The sequence below is a fragment of the Biomphalaria glabrata genome, chromosome 5 (genome assembly GCF_947242115.1).
Source record: "Biomphalaria glabrata chromosome 5, xgBioGlab47.1, whole genome shotgun sequence".
Lineage (NCBI taxonomy): Eukaryota > Metazoa > Mollusca > Gastropoda > Planorbidae > Biomphalaria > Biomphalaria glabrata.
This window is the reverse complement of record NC_074715.1, coordinates 53,526,262-53,550,228: the sequence shown is the minus strand read 5'-3', so window position 1 is coordinate 53,550,228 and position 23,967 is coordinate 53,526,262. Positions and strand designations below refer to the sequence as shown.

General features: G+C 37.9%; 1 protein-coding gene across 1 annotated transcript in view; it reads right to left on the bottom strand.

Moving 5' to 3' along the window:
• Positions 1 to 4,587: 4,587 nt before the first annotated feature.
• The window catches only part of LOC106074245 (uncharacterized), a 44,328-nt gene continuing 24,948 nt past the window's right edge, over positions 4,588 to 23,967 (bottom strand). The window contains exons 11-18 of the mRNA XM_056028988.1: positions 23,237 to 23,335; positions 21,819 to 21,920; positions 19,649 to 19,747; positions 17,549 to 17,644; positions 15,411 to 15,509; positions 10,714 to 10,809; positions 9,123 to 9,266; positions 4,588 to 5,561 (exon numbers count right to left, since the gene is read on the bottom strand). Of these exons, the coding sequence (XP_055884963.1) occupies positions 5,452 to 5,561; positions 9,123 to 9,266; positions 10,714 to 10,809; positions 15,411 to 15,509; positions 17,549 to 17,644; positions 19,649 to 19,747; positions 21,819 to 21,920; positions 23,237 to 23,335 (845 nt within the window). The 3' untranslated portion in view covers positions 4,588 to 5,451. The remainder of the gene's footprint in view (positions 5,562 to 9,122; positions 9,267 to 10,713; positions 10,810 to 15,410; positions 15,510 to 17,548; positions 17,645 to 19,648; positions 19,748 to 21,818; positions 21,921 to 23,236; positions 23,336 to 23,967) is intronic.

Sequence of the window (23,967 nt, the reverse complement as noted above, 5' to 3'; positions counted from 1 at the left end):
AATCAACAAGATTGAGTTATAGTGATCTAGGATATTCGAAATCTTATCTGATCGGAAACTAACAGGAAATGGCTTTGTATCATAATTTATCTTATCTTTTTTTATATGATACAGACGTTACTTCAAAAAAGAAGATGATTACGTCCTAAGCGTCATGCATTTAGTCATGCATATTAACCGGTGACCCAAATTCTACCAAGTCACTGGTTTACCTGGCTAGCTCAGGCAACCTATTCCATGCTCTAATAGCACTAGTGTTGTCTTTATATGAGAAAAGAGTCCTTCTAATCACAACAAATTTCCGTAAGGATCAATAAAGCAGTCTTAGTCTTAGTCTTAGGAGCTTTTGTACACATTTTTTCTGGAGATATAGAGATATCATCTTTGTGTCTTTCTGAGTATTTTATTAATTTTTTTTTTGTATTTGAAGATTATGGTTCAGTGTATTATGCATAATTGCCACTTTACTTTTTAAGTATTCTATCCTGAAGGGTTTATAAATTTAGTGATTTTACTAAAGGTGTTACTCTAGTCAAATGTGAATATTGATTTGTTATGAATCTCACTGCTCTATTTTGTGTCTGTTCCAGTTTCTTACTGTTTTCTTGCGTTGAGAATGCATATTCTATTATTGGCCTAACCAACACTAGTGTTGTCTTTATATGAGAAAAATAGAAGCTTTTGTACACATTTTTTCTTGCATATGGGGAAGTTATCTTTGTGTCTTTCTGAGTATTTTAGTTTCATTTTATTTTCTAAGACAGTTCGGATATTACGTAACGGCTGAGGCTGTAAGGGGGGTACACACTTTTGTTACAAGAGGGAGGGGACCTGAAAATTTGTTACGTAACAAAAATACTCAATTGAAAAATAATTCAATACTTTTTTTTAGATCATTTTAGTCATCTAAACTCTCGTGTTTATGTTTGTTTAGTTATCACAGCGCCTTCAGGCTACATAATGTTTGATAACTCGGTGTGTACATTTTAACAGATACAGTGGTCCATTGACTTTTTCGAGTCCAAATTTCACTTACCAGGATGTTGTGCAAGAATTTCAGTATGCGTGTGTTATCGTGGAGGATAAGCGTCATCCTTAACTCTATCTCTCCGTAATTACTGTCCATGTTCAGAAGAAATTATTTTTTTTTCTCATTTGTATTTCAGTAGTATGTTAGGGTTTAACTTCAATAATGGTTTTCTTTTAATCAGAAAATATTATAATTGGTAGAGATAAATGCATGCCCTTTTTATTAAAACACAAATTTAAAGTTTTGAAACCCAAAAATTAAATTACTTTAATGGGGTCAAATCAACGATGGAATCGTTGAACGGGAGAGAAAGAGTTATATTACGCGCCTTTCCCGTACCCGTCCAGTGGTGGAATGGGGTCAGCCTAGCGGGGGTAACGTGAGGTCAGGACAGCAGAACGACAGCTAAACGGCTAAACATGTTGGCGCGGACTGTGAGAAAGAAACGTAGTAACGAGTTACTTGCTGTTTTTTTTACCTTGACCTTTTGCCTATCCCTTAGTCTGTTGGGCCGTTGGGGCACCAAGCAAGACTCGTCGACCGTCTTTCTCCATTCCTCCCTGTCCCTTGCCTTAGTTAGCACCTCTCTCAACGGCATGCCGTGTCCATTCTTTAATGTTATCCTCCCATCGCTTTCTCTGTCTGCCTCTTCTTCTTTTTTCCTGGTTCTGTTCCCTGAAGGAAAGTCTTTGCGTGTCCCGAAGATCTTGTAATAGGGCCATAGATTTTGAGCTTTTTTTTTTTTTTTTACTATAGTTAGCAGGTCATCATGGGGTCCGATCGCTGCAGTAACGTGCTGTTGTTTTCCGATGGATCATTCGGCGGCCTCCCGATGTATGAATAGTCTAGACTATTAGGGGAAACAAATAACTAAAAAACTAAAAACGTCATCAAATCGCCGATAAAGTCGAAACCTTTCCCATTTCTATAGATACCATGATGAAAAAAATGTAACTTTGGAGAAAGATAATTAACAAATAAGTTCTTTTGTAAAACTCGATTTTTTTTATGTTACTCTACGGCAGGGGTTCTCAAACTTTTAAGCTCGGCGACCCCTTTTTATAATGCACAAACATACAGCAATAGAAGAATAGACAAAAACAGTCCACATATTTTCGATGGTCTTAGGCGACCCCTGGCAAATCGTCAATCGACCCCCCCCCCAAAGGGTCGCGACTCACAGATTGAGAACCCCTGCTCTACGGGGTAGTGAGAGTTGAGTTTTGTTACGATTTCGCATAAAGGGGAAGGTGTTCTGTTGTCACGGAGAAATAACTAAAATACTGTAGACATTAAGAATAACAATGGACCTCATTTATCAATCGTAAACAAACAACATTTAGCCACGTGATTCTCTATCTCTTCTATACAAATTACGATCTAATTTTAATACACATGGCTATCACGTGACAGTTTTTTTAACGTTGTTTTATTAATATTATCACGTGACTAAATGTTGTTTATTTACGATTGGTGAATGAGGTCCATTAATAAACAGAAACTTCTGTTTTGAAGTAACGCCTGTATCATATAAGATAAGATAAACTTAGTGTTGATATATACGTAGACATTGAAGACTATCATTTTATTACGTCACATCCTTTGAAGTACTCTCTCACAAAAACATGCACAACAAACAATGACGCAATCCTATTAGCACAGAAGGGCATACAACGTCACTTCCTTTGAAGTACTCTCTCACAAAAACATTCTCAACAAACATTGACGCAATATAAACATATTAGCACACAAGGGCCTACAAGAAACGTTTTGGTGTTACAGAGTATCCGAACATTGGCAAAAAACATACTCCATTTGGGCAGCTGTTTGAGACAAACATCTATAGAAAAGCTAACAAGATCCTAGAAATAAAGAATCACCCTTTGTGTCAGGATTTTGTGATTTTATCATCACAAAAGAGATACAAGACACCGATAGCAAAGACAAACAGACACAAACACTCTTTTGTTCCCCTGGCAATCAAATCATTAAATAGGAACAATCTGATATAAACTTTGGCATACAACGTCACTTCCTTTGAAGTACTCCCTCACAAAAACATTCACAACAAACAATTACGCAATATAAACATATTAGCACACAAGGGCCTACAAGAAACGTTTTGGTGTTACAGAGTATCCGAACATTGGCAAAAAACATACTCCATTTCGGCAGCTGTTTGAGACAAACATCTATAGAAAAGCTAACAAGATCCTAGAAATAAAGAATCACCCTTTGTGTCAGGATTTTGTGATTTTATCATCACAAAAGAGATACAAGACACCGATAGCAAAGACAAACAGACACAAACACTCTTTTGTTCCCCCTGGCAATCAAATCATTAAATAGGAACAATCTGATATAAACTTTGGCACATGTAAATTATGTGTGTCTATTTTGGTTTCTTATAGTTATAATGTTGTTGTTTTTTTGGTGTAATGCACAAATTGTAAGACAAATTTCCATACGGACAATAAAGATTATTATTATTATTATAGCGTTAATATAGCGCTACTTTCATGCTTATAGCATGCTCAGAGCGCTTTTTGGTCCAATATCATTTGTGGACCAGTGGGGGGAGGGGGTATCTAGGAGTTGGTATTCCGTGCTGCCTTTAGGCGCTCAGTAAACACAACTCTGCCCGAGTCGGGTGTCGAACCTCGACCCCCCTTCTAGGTAGGCAAGCCAAGCCAAGTTCAAGCGCACTTGGCCTCTCGACCACGCTTATTATTATTACGTTAGAAATGAACGAGTAGTCATTCTCTGGCGCTGCCAGGGTCGAGTTTCGCTAACGAGAAACAAAATTCATCGTTGTCCCTTTAACAGTTTCCACCGATGAATTTTCTGGTGATGTGGCAGGTCTGCAGCAGTACCGCCCTCTGACAGGCAACGAAGATGTTCCTAGGAATGTTAAGGGCCTTGAAGGTGTCTGTGAGGTCAGTTGTTATTATCCCCTCGGTTGATATAACAATGGGGTATAGTGTTATTTTGGACAATTTCCATAGACGCTTAATCTCCAAGCCTAGGTTCCCATATTTCCTTTGTTTTTCTATCTAAGTTTTTAGTAAGTTATGAGACAGTGGTACGGCGATGTCGATAATGGTAGCGGTTTTATAGAATAGGCCTATCCCAGTACAGCAGATGTTCAGTAGACTCGAGAACCTCTTGTGGCGAGTATTTATAATAAGGAAGAGTATCCTTACCGATCAAATTGTGCGTCAAAGCCAAGTGCTGATGTATTAACTTTGCTACTTGGTTATGGCGACCTAGGTAGGCTGATTCTGATAGGGCTGGACATCCTGTCATAATGTGTTCAATCGACTCGCCCACATTTCCACATTTTATTATTATTATTATTCAAGGTCCCGGATTCATACTCTGCCCGCTGCCATACCCCGTCGTCCTGCGGGAGGTTTGGACTAGGAAGTAAATTATCTTCAACTCTGAAGGAACATCCGAAACTTGAAAAACATTTTATAAACAAATTTTTTTTTTACAAACAAATGAACAAAGAAGAAAAAAAAAAGTAAAATTTGAAGTTTTCTTTTTTTTTTTTAATGTAGTTATATTTAGCAATAATTGCAGTAGTACAACAAGATGAGCTCGATACCATGAGGCGCCGGATGATTTACAAATAATGATTAGAAAATGAAGTTAACTGCGCTCAACAAACAAACAAACACATCTTATAGTGTTAACTACAGAATATATTGGAAAAGATCAAAGTAACTCATCGTGTGTTTGTGTGTTTGTGTGTTCAGGTTTTTCTGGATTGTGAGAGGAGTAGCGTGATGTGTGTGTTTGTGTGTGTGTGTGTGTATGTGTGCAGTATTTTGGGCATGTGAGTGGATTAACAAGTGTGTTTGTATAAATCGAGTTTTTTAGGGATTGAGAGATAAGTATACATTGTGTGTGTGTGTGTGAAGGATTTAGGGATGTGAGAGGAGTATCATTGTGTGTGTGTGTGAAGGATATAGAGATGTGAGATGAGTATCATTGTGTGTGTGTGTGAAGGATTTAGGGATGTCAGAGGAGTATCATTGTGTTTGTGTGAAGGATTTAGGGATGTCAGAGGAGTATCATTGTGTGTGTGTGAAGGATTTAAGGATGTGATATGAGTATCATTTTGTGTGTGTGTGTGAAGGATTTAGGGATGTCAGAGGAGTATCATTGTGTGTGTGTGAAGGATTTAGGGATGTGAGAGGAGTATCATTGTGTGTGTGTGTGAAGGATTTTGGGATGTGAGATGAATATCAAAGCGTATGTGTTTTACTAGGTTAAAGGAATAGTGAGTGGCTTAGAAAGTGTGCATATATAGGCTAAAAGTTAATGCAACTGTACAGGACATGGATAGCCTCTAACCAAGCCGCTAGGAACCATTGAAACCCGTTTTTCAAAAGCGTGTCGTTTAAAGTGGGCTATTATTTCAGAAATGCATATTTCTCTAGGAACGACTCCTCTCTGCTGTCTCCGCTGAAGAATTCTGAGCTGGTGGTCATCTGACTGTTCTTCAGTATCTTTTGTTTAGAATCTGAAGCAGATTACAATTCAGCAGGTTATTACTTTTTTTGGAGGCGCGGTGGCTGAGCGGTACAGCGCTTGGCTTCCAAACCGGAGGTTCCGGGTTCGAATCCTGGGATTTTTTTTTTATTTCGGTATCTTTTGGCGCCTCTGAGTCCACTCAGCTTTAATGGGTACCTGACATTTATTGTGGAAAAGTAAAGGAGGTTGGTCGTTGTGCTGGCCACATGACACCCTTGTTAACCGTAGGCCACAGAAACAAATGATCTTTGCATCATCTGTCCTACAGATCACAAGGTCTGAAAGGGGAACTTTACTTTTTTACTAACAGACGGTATGACACGTCATTACTGGCCAGCCATGCCATTTACTATTACTGACGAACTGGTCTGCAAGTATCGTCTTCCATATATACATAGTAGAAGGCATCCCTATATCATTAACTCAAGGGTGCATATACTATAAGGGACTAAAGATGCATAAACATTTACTACTACTGATGAACGGGTCTGCAAGTATCGTCTTCCATATATACATAGTAGAAGGCATCCCTACATCATTGACATATACTATAAAGGACTAAAGATGCATAAACAAACTGAAGCATTTATAAATAAGTATAGCTTTTATATAGCACTACTTTCATGCTTATAGCATGCTCAATCTCATTTGTGGATCAGTGGGGGGGGGGGGGGGAAGGGGTTATCTGGGAGAATGTTTTCAGTACCGCCTTTTAGATCTTGTGGTCTGCTCGAGTCGGGTGTCGACCCTGGGGCCCCCTTAATAGGTAGCCAAGCTTATAGCATCCTCAATCTCATTTGTGGATCAGTAGGGGGGGGGGAAGGGGTTATCTGGGAGAAGGTTTTAAGTACCGCCTTTTAGATCTTGTGGTCTGCTCGTGTCGGGTGTCGACCCTGGGGCCCACCTTAATAGGTAGCCAAGCCAAGTTCAAGAGTACTTGGTCCTTCTAACACGCTTCCCATAATTCATCATTACAGACAGAAGAGTTAATAGATCTAATCACCCCACTAGCTTCCAGTGCTTCTCAAATAGCATCTGACTACCTGCAGACTATAAAAAAATCAAACAAAAGCATTAGGATTTATTAAAAGAAATTTCTATAAATCAAATAAGAACATAAAACTAAAATGTTATTTAACCTTGGTTAGGCCAATAATAGAATATGCATCCTCTGTTTGGGACCCCTCAACTCAAGAAAACATTAAGAAACTGGAACAGACACAAAATAGAGCAGTGAGATTCATAACAAATGAATGTTCACTTATAACTAGAGTAACACCTTTAGTGAAATCACTAAATTTAGAAAGCCTTCAGGACAGAAGACTCAAAAGTAAAGTAGCAATTATACATACAACACTGAACCATAATCTTCAAATACAAAAACTAAATTTAATAAAATACTCTGAAAGACACAAAGATAAAGGCACATTCCTTGTCCCATATGCTAGGACAAATGTGTACAAATACTCCTTCTTCCCTAGTGCTATTAGAGCATGGAATGGGTTGCCTGAGCTAGCCAGGAAAACCAGTGACTTGGCAGAATTTAAGTCATTGGTTAATATGCATGACTGAATGCATGACGCGTAGGAAGTAATCATTCTTTTTTGAAGTAACGTCTGTATTATATAAGATAAGATAAACCTCCTGGCCTTCACGTGTGGCTCAGATGTTGGAATGGCCGGAATCGTTATCACTACAGAAGGGTCAAGACGAGCAGCTAGCGTCTGAACGACTAAGTTTTTTGTCTGGATGGGCTCGCTAGCCTTGACTGGGCTACCCACCTAGCAAAGCTCTGAGTTCATGCCCCTGCTGCCTGGCTGCTAAAGCGAAACATGGGAAAGGGAGATAATCCAAAAGAAAAATTAGGAGACGTGACCCTTTCCTTGCAACATGGCAGAGTGTGGCAACACACTGTAATCATCGCCTGCCCGATCATGTGTACACATCATCTAGGTCAGTGTTTCCCAATATTCTTCTTTAACGGAACACTCTGTGGATTGAACGGAACACTTGGTTATTTTTTTTTAGAGAGATTAATTCACGTGTGTGGCTTTCTAGTTCATTATTCCAGAAGTTCGTGGAACACCTATTTAGCCCTAGCGGAAAACTAGGGTTCCTCGGAACATACCTTGTGAAACACTGATCTAGGTGGAGAAGGAGGGACTATTGGTGGGCGGCATCGTTTGAACCAAAACTAATGCCCAGGCTTTCAACACATTTCTATGAATGGAGTCATAGCAGCTTTGCGATCGGGGGAGGCCATAGACGCGAAGAGCCTACATCATATATACATCCTAGATCCTAGCTGTATTTAAATAGTAATAGTGTAGTTTATTACTATTGGTAATTAAAATTAAATTAAATAAATAACTGATTTTCCAGGATAATCCGGCGACCTATTTAGGTTTTCTTTCCGTCTTCTGCTCTTACTTTGATGGGGGCTTTACTTTGGTTCCCTAATGTTTGTTCCACAGCCTTTGTGAGAGTTCTCCAACTCTTTCAGAGGCCATCTGCTGCCAGCTACTTTCCTCTAAGCCAGTGAGGGCGAAATGGAGCCTCAGTTTATCTTTTTAGCGCTTACGGGGGACACATCTGTTTCGCCGACCTCCTTTAAGCTCAGCAAAGAAGATCGAGTTTGGCATGCGGGCATCTTCCATGCTGGATATGTGTCCAACCCAGCGCAGCTGTTGAAAGGTAGTTAGTGCTTCTATACATTCCAAAACCTGTCCACCAGTGAGAGACAGTGACCAGGAAAGCTATGAACAGCGAAAGAACATGGGTCTCAGCTCTGGAAGAGAATCGTACAAAGCGTATATTGGCCAGCTCCTCTACCACCGTAGCGATAGCGAAAGCCACCTTGGCCTGCGGTGTTTGCGAACGGGAGTGTCTCTTCAGGATAGGGCTCCACAGCCACATGAGAAAGTGCGAGATGAACCATATGATGAAGACAGTCCACACCGATCTCCAGCAGAATATAGTTATTAGTAATGTAGTCTTGCCAGCGTATGCCCATTATAGTGCCAAGGCATCTTTGATGGAAGCTTTCGAGAAGCCTTTGATGCCTTCGAAAGAGCACCCAGGTCCTAGAGCCATACAAAATGACCCCCATAGGAAATGTTCAATGATTATTATTACGGGCCCTAACGGAAAAATGATTATGCTATCAAATAGCATACCTTGACCGAAGGCGTCTTTGATGTAAGCTTTCGATAAGCCTTTAATGCCTTCGAAAGAGCGCTCAGGTCTTAGAGCCATAAAAAATGACCCCCAAAGGAAATGTTCAATGATTATTATTACGGGACCTAGCGGAACAATGATTATGCTATTATCAAACAGCATACCTTGACTGAAGGCGTCTTTGATGGAAGCTTTCAAGAAGCCTTTAATGCCTTCGAAAGAGCACCCAGAAAGCTTTCGAGAAGCCTTTAATGCCTTCGAAAGAGCACCCATGTCTTAGAGCCATACAAAAAGACCCCCATAGGAAATGTCCAATGATTATTATTACGGGACCTAACGGAAAAAACGATTAAGCTATTATCAAACAGCATACCTTGACTATCTCTCCCAGTCAAACTACAGTACCAGAAGATCTTCTGCGAACAGAAGAGGAAAAAGAAAACTATGCCAATCATGATCAAGAACGTCACGTAAAACAGCACAACTGATTCAGTCTCCGTCTCCTCGATCACTGTCTCTGTGGACCAAATGATAACGGATGTAAACGCTTTAAAACTGTTACATTGGATGACGAATGTATAATTTCTTAATAGTTATTTTCTGCCCTCACTATGGAACTCTTATATTGCATCAGTTTACATTTGCATTTCCCTTTTTCATGGTCCCTCATAATTGGTAAAGCCACCATAAAATTTGTATATTGTAGTCTGTCTGTCACGTTTGGTTTGGAAAAACAAGCAAAATATATAAAAAAAAAAACTTTTTTAAATAACAAAACGTATCTACTGTAAAGAGTTACGCACTTACAACTCTATCTTTACAAAAGGTGGAAGTTATTTCCCTTATTCGATATGAAACAAAGTAACAATTACCTATAAATTAATTGTCTAATTGGTTGATGTTCTTATCATTCATGCAATAATTAAGTGTTTAAAGTGTCCACGTGATCCGAGAAAGGGTGTGGGAGAAATAACGTGTTCGATTATCTAAGAGGACAAACCCTACATATTTAGCCGTATTATTCACAATCGTATCTTAAGAAGATAAGATAAGATTGTGAATAATGACCGCGAACTATTTTATTTTATAAATTTTCAACCAGCTTGTTTTTATAAATACGTGAATGAAAGGAGATGTCTCAGGTTCCGAAGATTAAGGAAGAGTGGAATATTACACGCAGACCCAGTTGCGACATACATATTTTCCCACAACTCGTGCTGCCAAAGCTGTTGTCCGGCAAGTTGTCGGTTTTCTTTAGGTCCTCTGCGCCTGTCTTCTACAGTGGCTTTTCTGTGGGCCTCAACTGTGTTTCCTGCAGTCATTGTGAGAGCTCTCCAACTGTCTCTTTCCAAGGCCATCTTCTGCCAGCTACTTTCCTTTATGCCAAAAGCGGAATCGTACAGTTTTTTGTCATTGCCACAAAACCCACAATAATGCTTATCTTATCTTATAAAATACAGACGTTACTTTACGTCCTATGCGTTATGCATCTTGTCATGCATATTAACCAATGACCTAAATTCTGCCAAGTCACTGGTTTTCCTGGCTGGCTCACCCATTCCATGCTCTGATAGCACTTGGAAAGAAGGAGTATTTGTACACATTTGTCCTAGCATATGGAACAAGGAATATGCCTTTATCTTTGTGTTTTTCTGAGTATTTTATTAGATTTTGTTTTTGTAGTTGAAGATTATGGTTCAGTGTTTTATGTATAATTGCTACTTTACTTTTGACTCTTCTATCCTGAAGGCTTTCTAAATTTAGTGATTTTACTAAAATGTTACTCTAGTCAAATGTGAATATTCGTTTGTTATGACTCTCACTGCTCTATTTTGTGTCTGTTCTAGTTACTTAATGTTCTCTTGAGTTGAGGGGTCCCAAAGAGAGGATGAATATTCTATTATTGGCCTAGCCAAAGTTGCTGTAACAATACATGGCCCTCGGGCTGATTTAGCAGTACATACCTTTGCAGTAATCCCCTGTATAACCAGCCTTGCATCCTGACGAACATTTGCCAGTAACTCTGTCACAGGATTTGTCTCCAGCGCAGTAACCGCACACTAATCAGAAGACAAAATCAGTTTAGTTTGGGCTAAAAAAGTTACCATATCTTATTTTATCTTATCTCTTTTAACGTTATCCTATTTTAATTTTTCGTATTGTTATAACCGTATTTGCGACGCAATAGGGTTAACTGTGTGTGATCAGCTGACATATGTGACACAGGTCAGTAATACAGTTTAGCGTGCCATATTGAAAGGCAAGGGACAGTACTGGTATGAACATTGCACGTGAATATGACCCGGGTTATGGTCATCTGATCATAAGCCTACACAGAGTGTGTAAGGCAGTGCAGTTCAAGACAGGACAGGAGAAGACCGGGACTGTGAGTCGGCCATGAAGTCGGTCCTGGCGAAGTCCTCAAGTGAATGTACGAGTCCAGGAAGAGATAGAGACAGTACACTGTAACATTAGTAGCTGTTGATGTGCTGCCAATTATTATATAGTGCTTATTTCATGCTTATAGCATGCTCAGAGCGCTTTGGTCCAATCTCATTTGTGGACCTGTGGGGGGGGTGGGGGGGATGGGGTATCTAGGAGTTGGTTTTCCGTGCTGCCTTTAGGCGCTCATTAAACACAACTCGAACCTCGAGCCCCCTTCTAGGTAGCCAAGCCAAGCCAAGTTCAAGCGCGCTTGGCCTCTCGACCACGCTTCCCAATTGTCTAGCATTGGCTGTTATCTATTTGACCATTATTGAAGTACCAGAGCTCTTGTCGTCAAGTTCTGGATGTGTTGATGTGTTGTGTGTTTAGCAGTGTTTACAGAACGCCTGATTAGGAGACAGAGAAGATCGTAACAGTATCTTATAGCAAAAGGTTTTTCTTTAAATTACAGAATTCTAATAAAGGATCCTAAGTAGAAGACTTTAAAACGGTCCTAAGAGGCTCCTAGTCGAGAGTCCTAATAGATGATCCTAAAATTGCTGCGGAGAATGATAAACAATAAAAAAAATATTACAAAAGCAAAATTTAAAAGCACATTCATAAACATTAATACTGTTGTAAGCCAATCACGTTGGACTATTATTAAAGTATTTCTTTTAGTTGGACTATTATTGAAGTATTTCTTTTAGTTGGGCTGTTATTGAAGTATTTCTTTTAGTTGGGCTATTATTGATGTATTTCTTTTAGTTGGACTATTATTGATGTATTTCTTTTAGTTGGACTATTATTGATGTATTTATTTTAGTTGGGCTATTATTGATGTATTTCTTTTAGTTGGACTATTATTGATGTATTTCTTTTAGTTGGACTATTATTAAAGTATTTCTTTTAGTTGGACTATTATTAAAGTATTTCTTTTAGTTGGACTATTATTGATGTATTTCTTTTAGTTGGACTATTACTGATGTATTTCTTTTAGTTGGGCTATTATTGATGTATTTCTTTTAGTTGGACTATTATTGATATATTTCTTTTAGTTGGACTATTATTAAAGTATTTCTTTTAGTTGGACTATTATTGAAGTATTTCTTTTAGTTGGACTATTATTGATGTATTTCTTTTAGTTGGACTATTATTGAAGTATTTCTTTTAGTTGGACTATTATTGATGTATTTCTTTTAGTTGGACTATTATTGAAGTATTTCTTTTAGTTGGACTATTATTAAAGTATTTCTTTTAGTTGGACTATTATTGAAGTATTAATTTTAGTTGGACTATTATTAAAGTATTTCTTTTAGTTGGACTATTATTAAAGTATTTGTTTTAGTTGGACTATTATTGAAGTATTTCTTTTAGTTGGACTATTATTAAAGTATTTCTTTTAGTTGGACTATTATTAAAGTATTTCATTTAGTTGGATTATTATTGAAGTATTTCTTTTAGTTGGACTATTATTGAAGTATTTCTTTTAGTTGGACTATTATTGAAGTATTTCTTTTAGTTGGACTATTATTAAAGTATTTCTTTTAGTTGGACTATTATTAAAGTATTTCTTTTAGTTGGACTATTATTAAAGTATTTCTTTTAGTTGGACTATTATTGAAGTATTTCTTTTAGTTGGACTATTATTGAAGTATTTTTTTTAGTTGGACTATTATTGAAGTATTTCTTTTAGTTGGACTATTATTGAAGTATTTCTTTTAGTTGGACTATTATTGATTTATTTCTTTTAGTTGGACTATTATTGATGTATTTCTTTTAGTTGGACTATTATTGATTAAAGTATTTCTTTTAGTTGGACTATTATTGATGTATTTCTTTTAGTTGGACCATTATTGATGTATTTCTTTTAGTTGGACTATTATTAAAGTATTTCTTTTAGTTGGACTATTATTGATGTATTTCTTTTAGTTGGACTATTATTGATGTATTTCTTTTAGTTGGACTATTATTGATGTATTTCTTTTAGTTGGGCTATTATTGATGTATTTCTTTTAGTTGGACTATTATTGATGTATTTCTTTTAGTTGGACTATTATTAAAGTATTTCTTTTAGTTGGACTATTATTAAAGTATTTCTTTTAGTTGGACTATTATTGATGTATTTCTTTTAGTTGGACTATTATTGATGTATTTCTTTTAGTTGGACTATTATTGAAGTATTTCTTTTAGTTGGACTATTATTGATATATTTCTTTTAGTTGGACTATTATTGAAGTATTTCTTTTAGTTGGACTATTATTGATGTATTTCTTTTAGTTGAACTATTATTGAAGTATTTCTTTTAGTTGGACTATTATTGATGTATTTCTTTTAGTTGGACTATTATTGAAGTATTTCTTTTAGTTGGACTATTATTAAAGTATTTCTTTTAGTTGGACTATTATTGAAGTATTTCTTTTAGTTGGACTATTATTAAAGTATTTCTTTTAGTTAGACTATTATTAAAGTATTTCTTTTAGTTGGACTATTATTGAAGTATTTCTTTTAGTTGGACTATTATTGATGTATTTCTTTTAGTTGGGCTATTATTGATGTATTTCTTTTAGTTGGACTATTATTAAAGTATTTCTTTTAGTTGGACTATTATTGAAGTATTTCTTTTAGTTGGACTATTATTAAAGTATTTCTTTTAGTTGGACTATTATTAAAGTATTTCATTTAGTTGGATTATTATTGAAGTATTTCTTTTAGTTGGACTATTATTGAAGTATTTCTTTTAGTTGGACTATTATTGAAGTATTTCTTTTAGTTGGACTATTATTAAAGTATTTCTTTTAGTTGGACTATTATTAAAGTATTTCTTTTAGTTAGACTATTATTAAAGTATTTCTTTTAGTTGGACTATTATTGAAGTATTTCTTTTAGTTGGACTATTATTAAAGTATTTCTTTTAGTTGGGCTATTATTGATGTATTTCTTTTAGTTGGACTATTATTGATGTATTTCTTTTAGTTGGACTATTATTAAAGTATTTCTTTTAGTTGGACTATTATTAAAGTATTTCTTTTAGTTGGACTATTATTGATGTATTTCTTTTAGTTGGACTATTATTGATGTATTTCTTTTAGTTGGACTATTATTGAAGTATTTCTTTTAGTTGGACTATTATTGATGTATTTCTTTTAGTTTGACTATTATTGATGTATTTCTTTTAGTTGGACTATTATTAAAGTATTTCTTTTAGTTGGACTATTATTGATGTATTTCTTTTTGTTGGACTATTATTGATGTATTTCTTTTAGTTGGACTATTATTGATGTATTTCTTTTAGTTGGACTATTATTGATGTATTTATTTTACCCGGAATTATTAACTCCTAGCAACTGGAATGTGCTCCTTGAGAAGGAGTCAGTAATCAGAGCAAGAGCAATGAAAGAATAGTTATTGTTATTATTTAAAACCCTATAACATAGCAATGGAACGCGGTGGCTGAGCGACAAAGCGCTAGGTTTCCGAGCCGGAGATTCCCAAGTTCGAATCCGGGTGAAGACTGACATTTTTAATTTTTGGATCCTTATGGCGCCTCTAGAGTCCATACAGCCATTATGGGTACCTGGCATAAGCTGGGGTTAAGTAAAGGCGGTTGACCGATGTGGTGGCCACATGACACCCTCGTTAACAGTGTGCCACAGAAACACGATCTTTACATCATCTGCTCTATAGACTGCATGGTCTGAAAAGGGAACTTTTCTACTACTTAAAAACATTGCGACACGCTTTCGGAAACTTTTTTTTTTAATACTTTGGAATTAAAGTTTGAACCCAAACAATATATAAATGTGGGCTTATTTGCTAAGAAGATTACATTTGCATAATTGGAGTTTAAGGCTTTTATGTTCAACTAGAAATAAAAGGGTGGGGGGGTCCTAAATGTTCTCCAAGTTAACAATGAAAAATATATTTAAAAAAAAATACTACTTCAGTTTCTCTGCATTGCTTCATTCTAGCGTTATGGACATTTATCAACCATGCTCCCAGGCTTTGTGATCATCCAAATAGTATTATGCGTTTTTCTGTATTAAAAAAAGTCCGGGAGCATCGTATTACTTGAAAATCTCTATCCTCAGAGCTAAACTTTCAGTCTTCGAAAGACGCTTTATAGGCTTTGTATTTAAACGGGTTGGAGGTGGTTGGATTGGGCTCAACACCGCTAGAAGAAGAATGTGGATCTAATAGAAAGTACATTTCTTATAAGTTGAATCACTTCCGGTACCTTCATTACAGGTCGGTGAGTAGTAGCCGTTCTCACATCCCTTGAAACATTGGCCGGTGACGTTATGACATCCATTGTTATCAATACAATGTGCGCATGCTGAAAAAAAAACAACAAACAAACAAGCAATATTAATTTTTAAAAAAATCCATTCAGAATTTTTTTTTTTAAATGGCATTGTCTTCTTCTTCTTCTTCTTCATCGTTCTCAGTGTTATGTTGGAGTGTTCATATGACTAGACCAATACATGAGATGAACTGCGCAGTGGTTTCCAAAATCAGGGAGCTCTCCATATAGTTTTCTTTCTATTGGTGTGTTTTGGGGCCAATGTCTTATACGGGCCTCTTGGTAGAGAGAGCAGTTTTGGAGGACGTGGCCGGCATTTTGCAATGTCTGCGATTTCACACGAGTACCTAAACTTAGTTACGACCTGCATATGTTTCCTCAAACAAACAAAGCCGCCGCCCACCAGCGGTTTGTTTCAGCTTTGTCTTTAGTAAGGGCCCCTTTGTTTGGGTCTCTGTGTCCCGCAGCCTTTGTGAGGGTTCTCCAACAGTCTCTTTCAGATGCCGTCTGCTGCCAGCCAGATACTTTCCTCTAAAACCAGGGGTTCTCAGCCTGTGGGTCGCGACCCGCTTGTGGGTCGATTGACGATTTGCAAGGGGTCGCCAGAATCCATCGAAAAAATGAATAGTTTTGTCTATTCTTCTATTGCTGTGTGTCTGAGCGGGGGGGGGGGGGGGGTGTCGCGGCAGAGTGTGGGATTGTAAAGAGGGGTCGCCGAGCTTAAAAGGTTGAGAACAGCTGCCGGGCTAAACCATCAAGGGGAAAATGGCGCCTACTTTAAATCTAAATAATAAAACTAAGCAGTCACATTTTATTAGTTATTAAAACATTAAGAGAAAAAAAAAGGCCAGTACTAGAATCGAACCCACAACGTTTGCTTAGTGACTTTCCATCCAGCAAGTTATTCAGTCATACTAATAGGGTTATTCCTTCTAGTTTCAACATCTCCATTTTGCCTTACTTAGACTAAGAAAGAGTATACATTATAAAAGATCAGAACTTGAAGAAAATCCATTGCGTCTGTAAAAATAATTGACCTAAATTAAACAGGAGAATATTTAGAGATCTAGAGTGTCGTCTTGATGGTCGGGGATCGAATCCTGCCCGCGGTCATCCACGCCGAGCGGCGGGATATTAAAGCTAGGGGGAAATAATCTTCCGTACTGGAAGAAAATACAAAAACCCACACACCTAATAAACTACCAGAAATATGAAAACATGTAAGAAAATATCCCCCTGTTTGGGACAATCGAAGAAACGGCCGTAGGAACAGTCACGAAATAGAGCAGTGAGATTTATAACAATGGACCTCCTTCACCAATCGTAAACAAACATTTAGCCACATGGTGCTCTATCTCTTCTATATAATTTACGATCTCATGTTTAATTCATGATGGTTGTCACGTGACAGTTTATTTTTCGTTGTTTTATTAATAAGATCACCTGACTAAATGTTGTTTGTTTACGATTGGTGAATGAGGTCCATTGTGTATTCACATTGGACTATAGTAACAGCTTTAGTGGAATCACTGGGTTTAGAAACCCTTCAGGGTAGAACTCTCTAATCATACTTTAATGTAAAGTAGCAATTATACATATAAAACACTAAACTATAATCTTCAAATAAAAAAAAACAAAACCTAATCAAATACTCAGAAAGATACAAAGATAAAGGTACATTCCTCGGTCTATAAGCTAGGACAAATTTGTACAAATGTTTCTTCTTCCCTAGTACTATTAGAGCATGGAATGGGTTGCCTGAGTAAGCCAGTAAGTGATTGACATAGGAACACTCGTAGGACGTATTCATTTTTTTTTGAAGTGACGTCTGTATTTATAAGATAAGAAGATAAGAAAATAACATAGACTTGTTGTATGAAGACCTGCCAAAACAAAGTTTTGGCTATGGACTGTTGTCTCGGTGGTCCCAGGTTCAAACCCTGCCTCCTGATATCCCACACTGTTAAGTGGAGGGGTTGGGTTCGGATGAATAATCTTCAATTCTGTTGCAGCTACCGAAATAACAGAAATTATAACATAAATCTGTGATTGAAGAGATTGGAGCAACCTACTTCTTTCACAATCATGTCTGTAGAAACCTTTCAGACATCCGATTGTACATGTGCCGTTATCAGGGTAACATGTCCCGTTGATACAGTGTTCACAAGCTGAAACAAGATAATATATAAACAAATATTTTAGTTAAAAAAATTAAGCAATTGTATCAATTGAATTTGTAATAGATCTAGACTAACTAACAATAACAAATCTGTGCGACTAATAAATTTTACTTATTGTTTTTTGTTTAGCGCAATATTATGCTTTTAATTTTCTCAATACTCTATGATCCTATCACTTGTCTGGGGAGAAGGGAGTATATGTGTGACAGATAGACAAAGTGAATTGATATAAGCTTTTCCCTTATACCATTAGAGCTTGTGGCTGAGCAGTAAAACGCTTGGCTTCGGAACCGGGGTCCTGGGTTCGAATCCTGGAGAAGACTGTGATTTTTAATTTTGGGATCTTCGGGCACCTCTAAGTCCACTCAGCTTTAAATAGGGTACCTGATATTAGTTGGGGAAAGGTAAAGGCGGTTGGTCGTTGTGCTGGCCACATTACACACTCGTCAACCGTAGGCCGCAGAAACAGAAGACCTTTATCTCATCTGCCCTAAAGATCTCAAGGTCTGAACTTCTTTTATTAGAGCTTAAATCAGCTAGGAAGGCGAAAAGACTTTGTGGAGTTTATGTCTTGTTTGTGGTAAAATGTGTTTCTTCAGACTTGACGATAATCTTCCTCCTAGTCCAAACCTACCGCAGGACAACGGGGAATGGCAGCGGACAGGGCATAAAAGACAGCGGGCAGGGCTTGAATGGCAGCGGGCAGGGCATGAATGAAAGCGGGCAGGGCATGAATGGCAGCGGGCAGGGCATGAAAAACAGCGGGCAGGGCTTGAATGGCAGCGGGCAGGGCATAAAAGGCAGAGGGCAGAGCATAAATGGCAGAGGGCAGAGCATGAATGGCAGAGAGCAGGGCATGAAAGACAGCGGGCAGGGCATGAAAGACAGCGGGCAGGGCATGAAAGACAGCGGGCAGGGCATGAATGAAAGCGGGCAGGGCATGGATGGCAGCGGGCAGGGCATGAAAAACAGCGGGCAGGGCTTGAATGGCAGCGGGCAGGGCATAAATGGCAGAGGGCAGAGCATAAATGGCAGAGGGCAGAGCATGAATGGCAGAGAGCAGGGCATGAAAGACAGCGGGCAGGGCATGAAAGACAGCGGGCAGGGCTTGAATGGCAGCGGACAGGGCATGAATGGCAGAGGGCAGGGCATGAATGGCAGAGGGCAGTGCATAAATGACAGAGGGCAGTGCATGAATGGCAGAGGACTGTGCATGAATGGCAGAGGGCAGTGCATGAATGGCAGAGGGCAGTGCATGAATAGCTGAGGGCAGGGCATGAAAACAGAGGGCAGGGTATGAATGGCAGCAAGCAGAGCATGAATGGCAGCGGACAGGGCATAAAAGACAGCGGGCAGGGCTTGAATGGCAGCGGGCAGGGCATGAATGAAAGCGGGCAGGGCATGAATGGCAGCGGGCAGGGCATGAAAAACAGCGGGCAGGGCTTGAATGGCAGCGGGCAGGGCATAAATGGCAGAGGGCAGAGCATAAATGGCAGAGGGCAGAGCATGAATGGCAGAGAGCAGGGCATGAAAGACAGCGGGCAGGGCATGAAAGACAGCGGGCAGGGCTTGAATGGCAGCGGACAGGGCATGAATGGCAGAGGGCAGGGCATGAATGGCAGAGGGCAGTGCATAAATGACAGAGGGCAGTGCATGAATGGCAGAGGACTGTGCATGAATGGCAGAGGGCAGTGCATGAATGGCAGAGGGCAGTGCATGAATAGCTGAGGGCAGGGCATGAAAACAGAGGGCAGGGTATGAATGGCAGCAAGCAGAGCATGAATGGCAGAGGGCAGGGCATGAATCCTAGAAGATCAAGACGACCGAACGATAGCCCAGAGCGGATCCCGCACGACCAAATAGTCTGATAAGTTCTAATAAGCAACACCGTTTTTTTTTAAAACTTTGTTTACGATTTTTATTTCTTTTTATTCTTAAGTTTAATTGTTTTATCTGATGACCTCTTAAGACTATGACCTAAAGACTGCTTACTTTGAGAACAATGACTTCCTTTAAATCCAGGATTACACCCCGACAGACATGCTCCAGTTTTGATATGGCACTCACCTTTGCCAGCGCAGTTCGTACACACTGAGGAATAAGACGAGGACTTTTACTAAACAAAACTCTGCAAACTACCCTTAGATTCATTCAGGTAAGGACGTTTCATATTACCTTAAAAACGGAAGATAACGCTAGGGATAACAATAATAATAATAATGATGTCAATGTCTTCGATTCCGAAGCTTAAGGATGAGTGACTAACGCCAACTCAGTTGCGTCCTGTTTATTTTTTTCCCACTTCTAAAGCCGTTGTCCACCAGGGGTCTTTAACTCTTTCTCTCCGACATTATTTTTCCCACGTTTTGAAGGCATTCTTCATTTTGCTCATTACTATTTCACTAACCCCTGTTATGATTGGGCTTCAATAGCTTTGTTGTTTGTTATCAGAAAATGTTTTATTTGGTATAGAATTAAAAGGAAATTCGTGCTCTTTTATATAATTCAAAGTCAAGTTTAAAAAAAAATAAACATTAATTTAATTTAATGAGGTCAAAATCAACGATGGTATCGTCGATTAGGAGATAAAGAGTTAAAAGTTTTCTGTACGTCTTATGCGCCTGTCTTCTATCTTATATAATACAGACGTTACTTCAAAAAAGAAGATGATAACGTCCTACGCGTCCTACAGTGGCTTATAGCCCTTTTCATCCATGAGGCCCCATACCAATGATTGTTAAGATCTTTAGCGCCTGTTTCAGACATTACTGGAGCCATATGACTGTTATTGCTTTAAAATGTACTATAAATATGTATGATGATTTATTTCTCATAATACTTGTATGATGATTTATTTATCATAATACTTCAACTGTAATCTAATACAAATTTATACAACAACAAAATCTTCTAAGATATTGGGATTAACGGAGGCTGAGGGGTAAAGCGCTTGGCTTCGAACCTGGGTCCGGGGTTCGAATCCTGGTGAAGACTGGGATTTTTAATTTCAGGATCTTCGGGCGCCTCTGAGTTCACCCTGAGTCCACCCAGCTCTAATGGGTACCTTACATTAGTTGGGGAAGAGTAAAGGCGGTTGGTCGCTGTGCTGGCCATATGACACCCTCGTTGACCGTAGGCCACAGAATCAGATGACCTTTACATCATCTATAGACCAGAATGTCTGAAAGGGGAACTTTTCTTTATTGGTATTAAATCATTACATGCCACCACGAGGTATAAGTATCATCACTACATACCATCCCGACATACCATCGCTACTACAACGAGGGACAATTTCCATTACTACATACCATTACTACATACCATCGCTGCAGACAATCACTACATCGCTAGTACCACGAGGTAAACTTAATTACCATCACTACATACCACGGCAAACCGTCTCTAAATACCATAATCAGATACCATCGCTACTGCCACAAGGTGCAAGTGCCCTTACTACATACCAACACCACATGCATCATTACTAATAAATACGAGGTACAGGTGCCATCACAACATACCATCGCTACAAACCATTGCTCCTAGAATGAGTAACAAGTGCATTCACTACATATTGCCACTGCAAAAAGGTAAAAGTACCATAACTACATACCATCACAACATACCATCGCTAGTACTGCAAAATACTATTACCATCACTACATACCATCGCTCCTACACGATGTACAAGCACCATCACTACACATTACCATCACTACTACAACGAGCAAAATAAACCACCATTAAATATCGTCGTCACATACCACTACTACATACCACTACATACCATCACTATATACCATCACCACATAATGTTGCTAAATACCGTCACCACATATCATTTCTACTGCCTGAAGGTAAGGGTGACATGCCACCACTGCTGCCAGCGCTACCACGACGAGGTACAAGTACCACCACTACATACAATCGCTTGTACCTCGACGTACAAGTACCATCACTACATACCATCACTACATACCATCACTACTAACACGAGGTACAAGTACCCTCACTGCCAATAATCGCTACTATCACGAGATATAAGTACTATCACAACCACTACATACCATCGCTACTACTAAGAAGTACAAGTACCATTACAACTACCACGAGGAAGAAGTACCAACACATACCATCACTGCATACCATCACTACATACCATCACTACAATCTGCCCCTTTAAATCCAGGATTACACAATCCACTGTTACATGATGCGTTAAATCGATCACATGAACTGTCGCCTGCGCAATTAGAACATTCTGAAACAAAGTACATGTATTGCTAGCAGTAATGAATCAGTTTAGCTCAGCGGTTCTCAACCTTTTAAGCTCGGCGACCCCTTTTTACAATCCCCCACTCTGACGCGACCCCCCTCCACACACACACACACATACAGCAATAGAAGAATACACAATAACAATCCATATTTTCGATGGTCTTAGGCGACCCCTGGCTAATCGTCAATGGACCCCTAAGGGGGTCGTGACCCACAGGTTGAGAACCCCTGGTCTAGCTATACGCCTGTCAAGCATACATCAAATGTTTTGGATAGCTCTCAAAACTAAATGGTAGTTCAGGACTCTTACCTTGACCTGTTGTTTACAGACTCTTCTTTAAGCTGTAGATAGCCGGAGGCTGATGTGGACAGTATAGAAGAACTACTTACCATTCGATAGACTGCACCAAGACAATACTTCAGAGCGCTTACCACGCGACCAGTCAATTAAATAAGATAAATATAAAGACATACAGGCAAATAGATAGATAGATAGATAGATAGAGAAGTAGATATATAAAAAAAGATAAATAGATAGATAGATAGACAAGTAGATAAATAGATAGATAGATAGACAAGTAGATAGATAGATAGATAGATAGATAGACAAGTAGATAGATAGATAGATAGATAGATAGATAGATAGATAGATAGATAGATAGATAGATAGATAGACAAGTAGATATATAAAAAAAGATAAATAGATAGATAGATAGACAAGTAGATAGACAGATAGATAGATAGATAGATAGATAGATAGATAGATAGATATACAAGTATATATATATATATATATAAAGATAGATAGATAGATAGATAGATAGATAGATAGATAGATAGACAAGTATATATATATAAAGATAGATAGATAGATAGATAGATAGATAGATAGATAGACAAGTATATATATATAAAGATAGATAGATAGATAGATAGATAGATAGATAGATAGATAGATAGATAGATAGATAGATTGATAGATAGATAGATAGATAGATAGATAGATAGATAGATAGACAAGTATATATATATAAAGATAGATAGATAGATAGATAGATAGATAGATAGATAGATAGATAGATAGATAAATAGATAGATAGATAGATAGATAGATAGATAGATAGATAAATAGATAGATAGATAGATAGATAGATAGATAGATAGATAGATAAATAGATAGATAGATAGATAGATAAATAGATAGATAGATAGATAGATAGATAGATAGATAGATAGATAGATAGATAGTATTTGTTCAAGCTGAGTTAAATAGGCCTATAGAGTTATCCAATGGATTACCTAGTAAACAGACGTCGCCCCTATATCCATGGATGCATCCAAATGTACAATTTCCAGTCAACATGTCACAGCTTCCATCAACTGAACAATGAGAACACTCTATAGACACAGACAGTACAGTTGTCTAAATACATGTTTCTTTTTTCTGGTTATATATCTTATCTTATATAATACAGACGTTACTTCATAAAAAGAAGATGATTACGTCCTACGCGTCATGCATTTAGTCATGCATATTAACCAATGACTTCAATTCTGCCAAGTCACTGGTTTTTCCTGGCTAGCTCAGGCAACCCATTCCATGCTCTAATAGCACTAGGGAAGAAGGAGTATTTGTACAAATTTGTCCTAGCATATGGGACGAGGAATGTGCCTGTATCTTTGTGTCTTTCAGAGTATTTTATTAAATTTTGTTTTGTATTTGAAGATTATGGTTCAGTGTTTTATGTATTATTGCTACTTTACTTTTGAGCCTTCTGTCCTGAAGGCTTTCTAAATTTAGTGATTTTACTAAAGGTGTTACTCTAGTCAAATGTGAATATTCGTTTGTTATGAATCTCTCTGCTCTATTTTGTGTCTGTTCCAGTTTCTTAATGTTTTCTTGAGTTGAGGGGTCCCAAACGGAGGATGCATATTCTATTATTGGCCTAACCAAGGTTAAATAACATTTTAGTTTTATGTTCTTATTTGATTTATAGAAATTTCTTTTAATAAACCCTTTTAATACATAT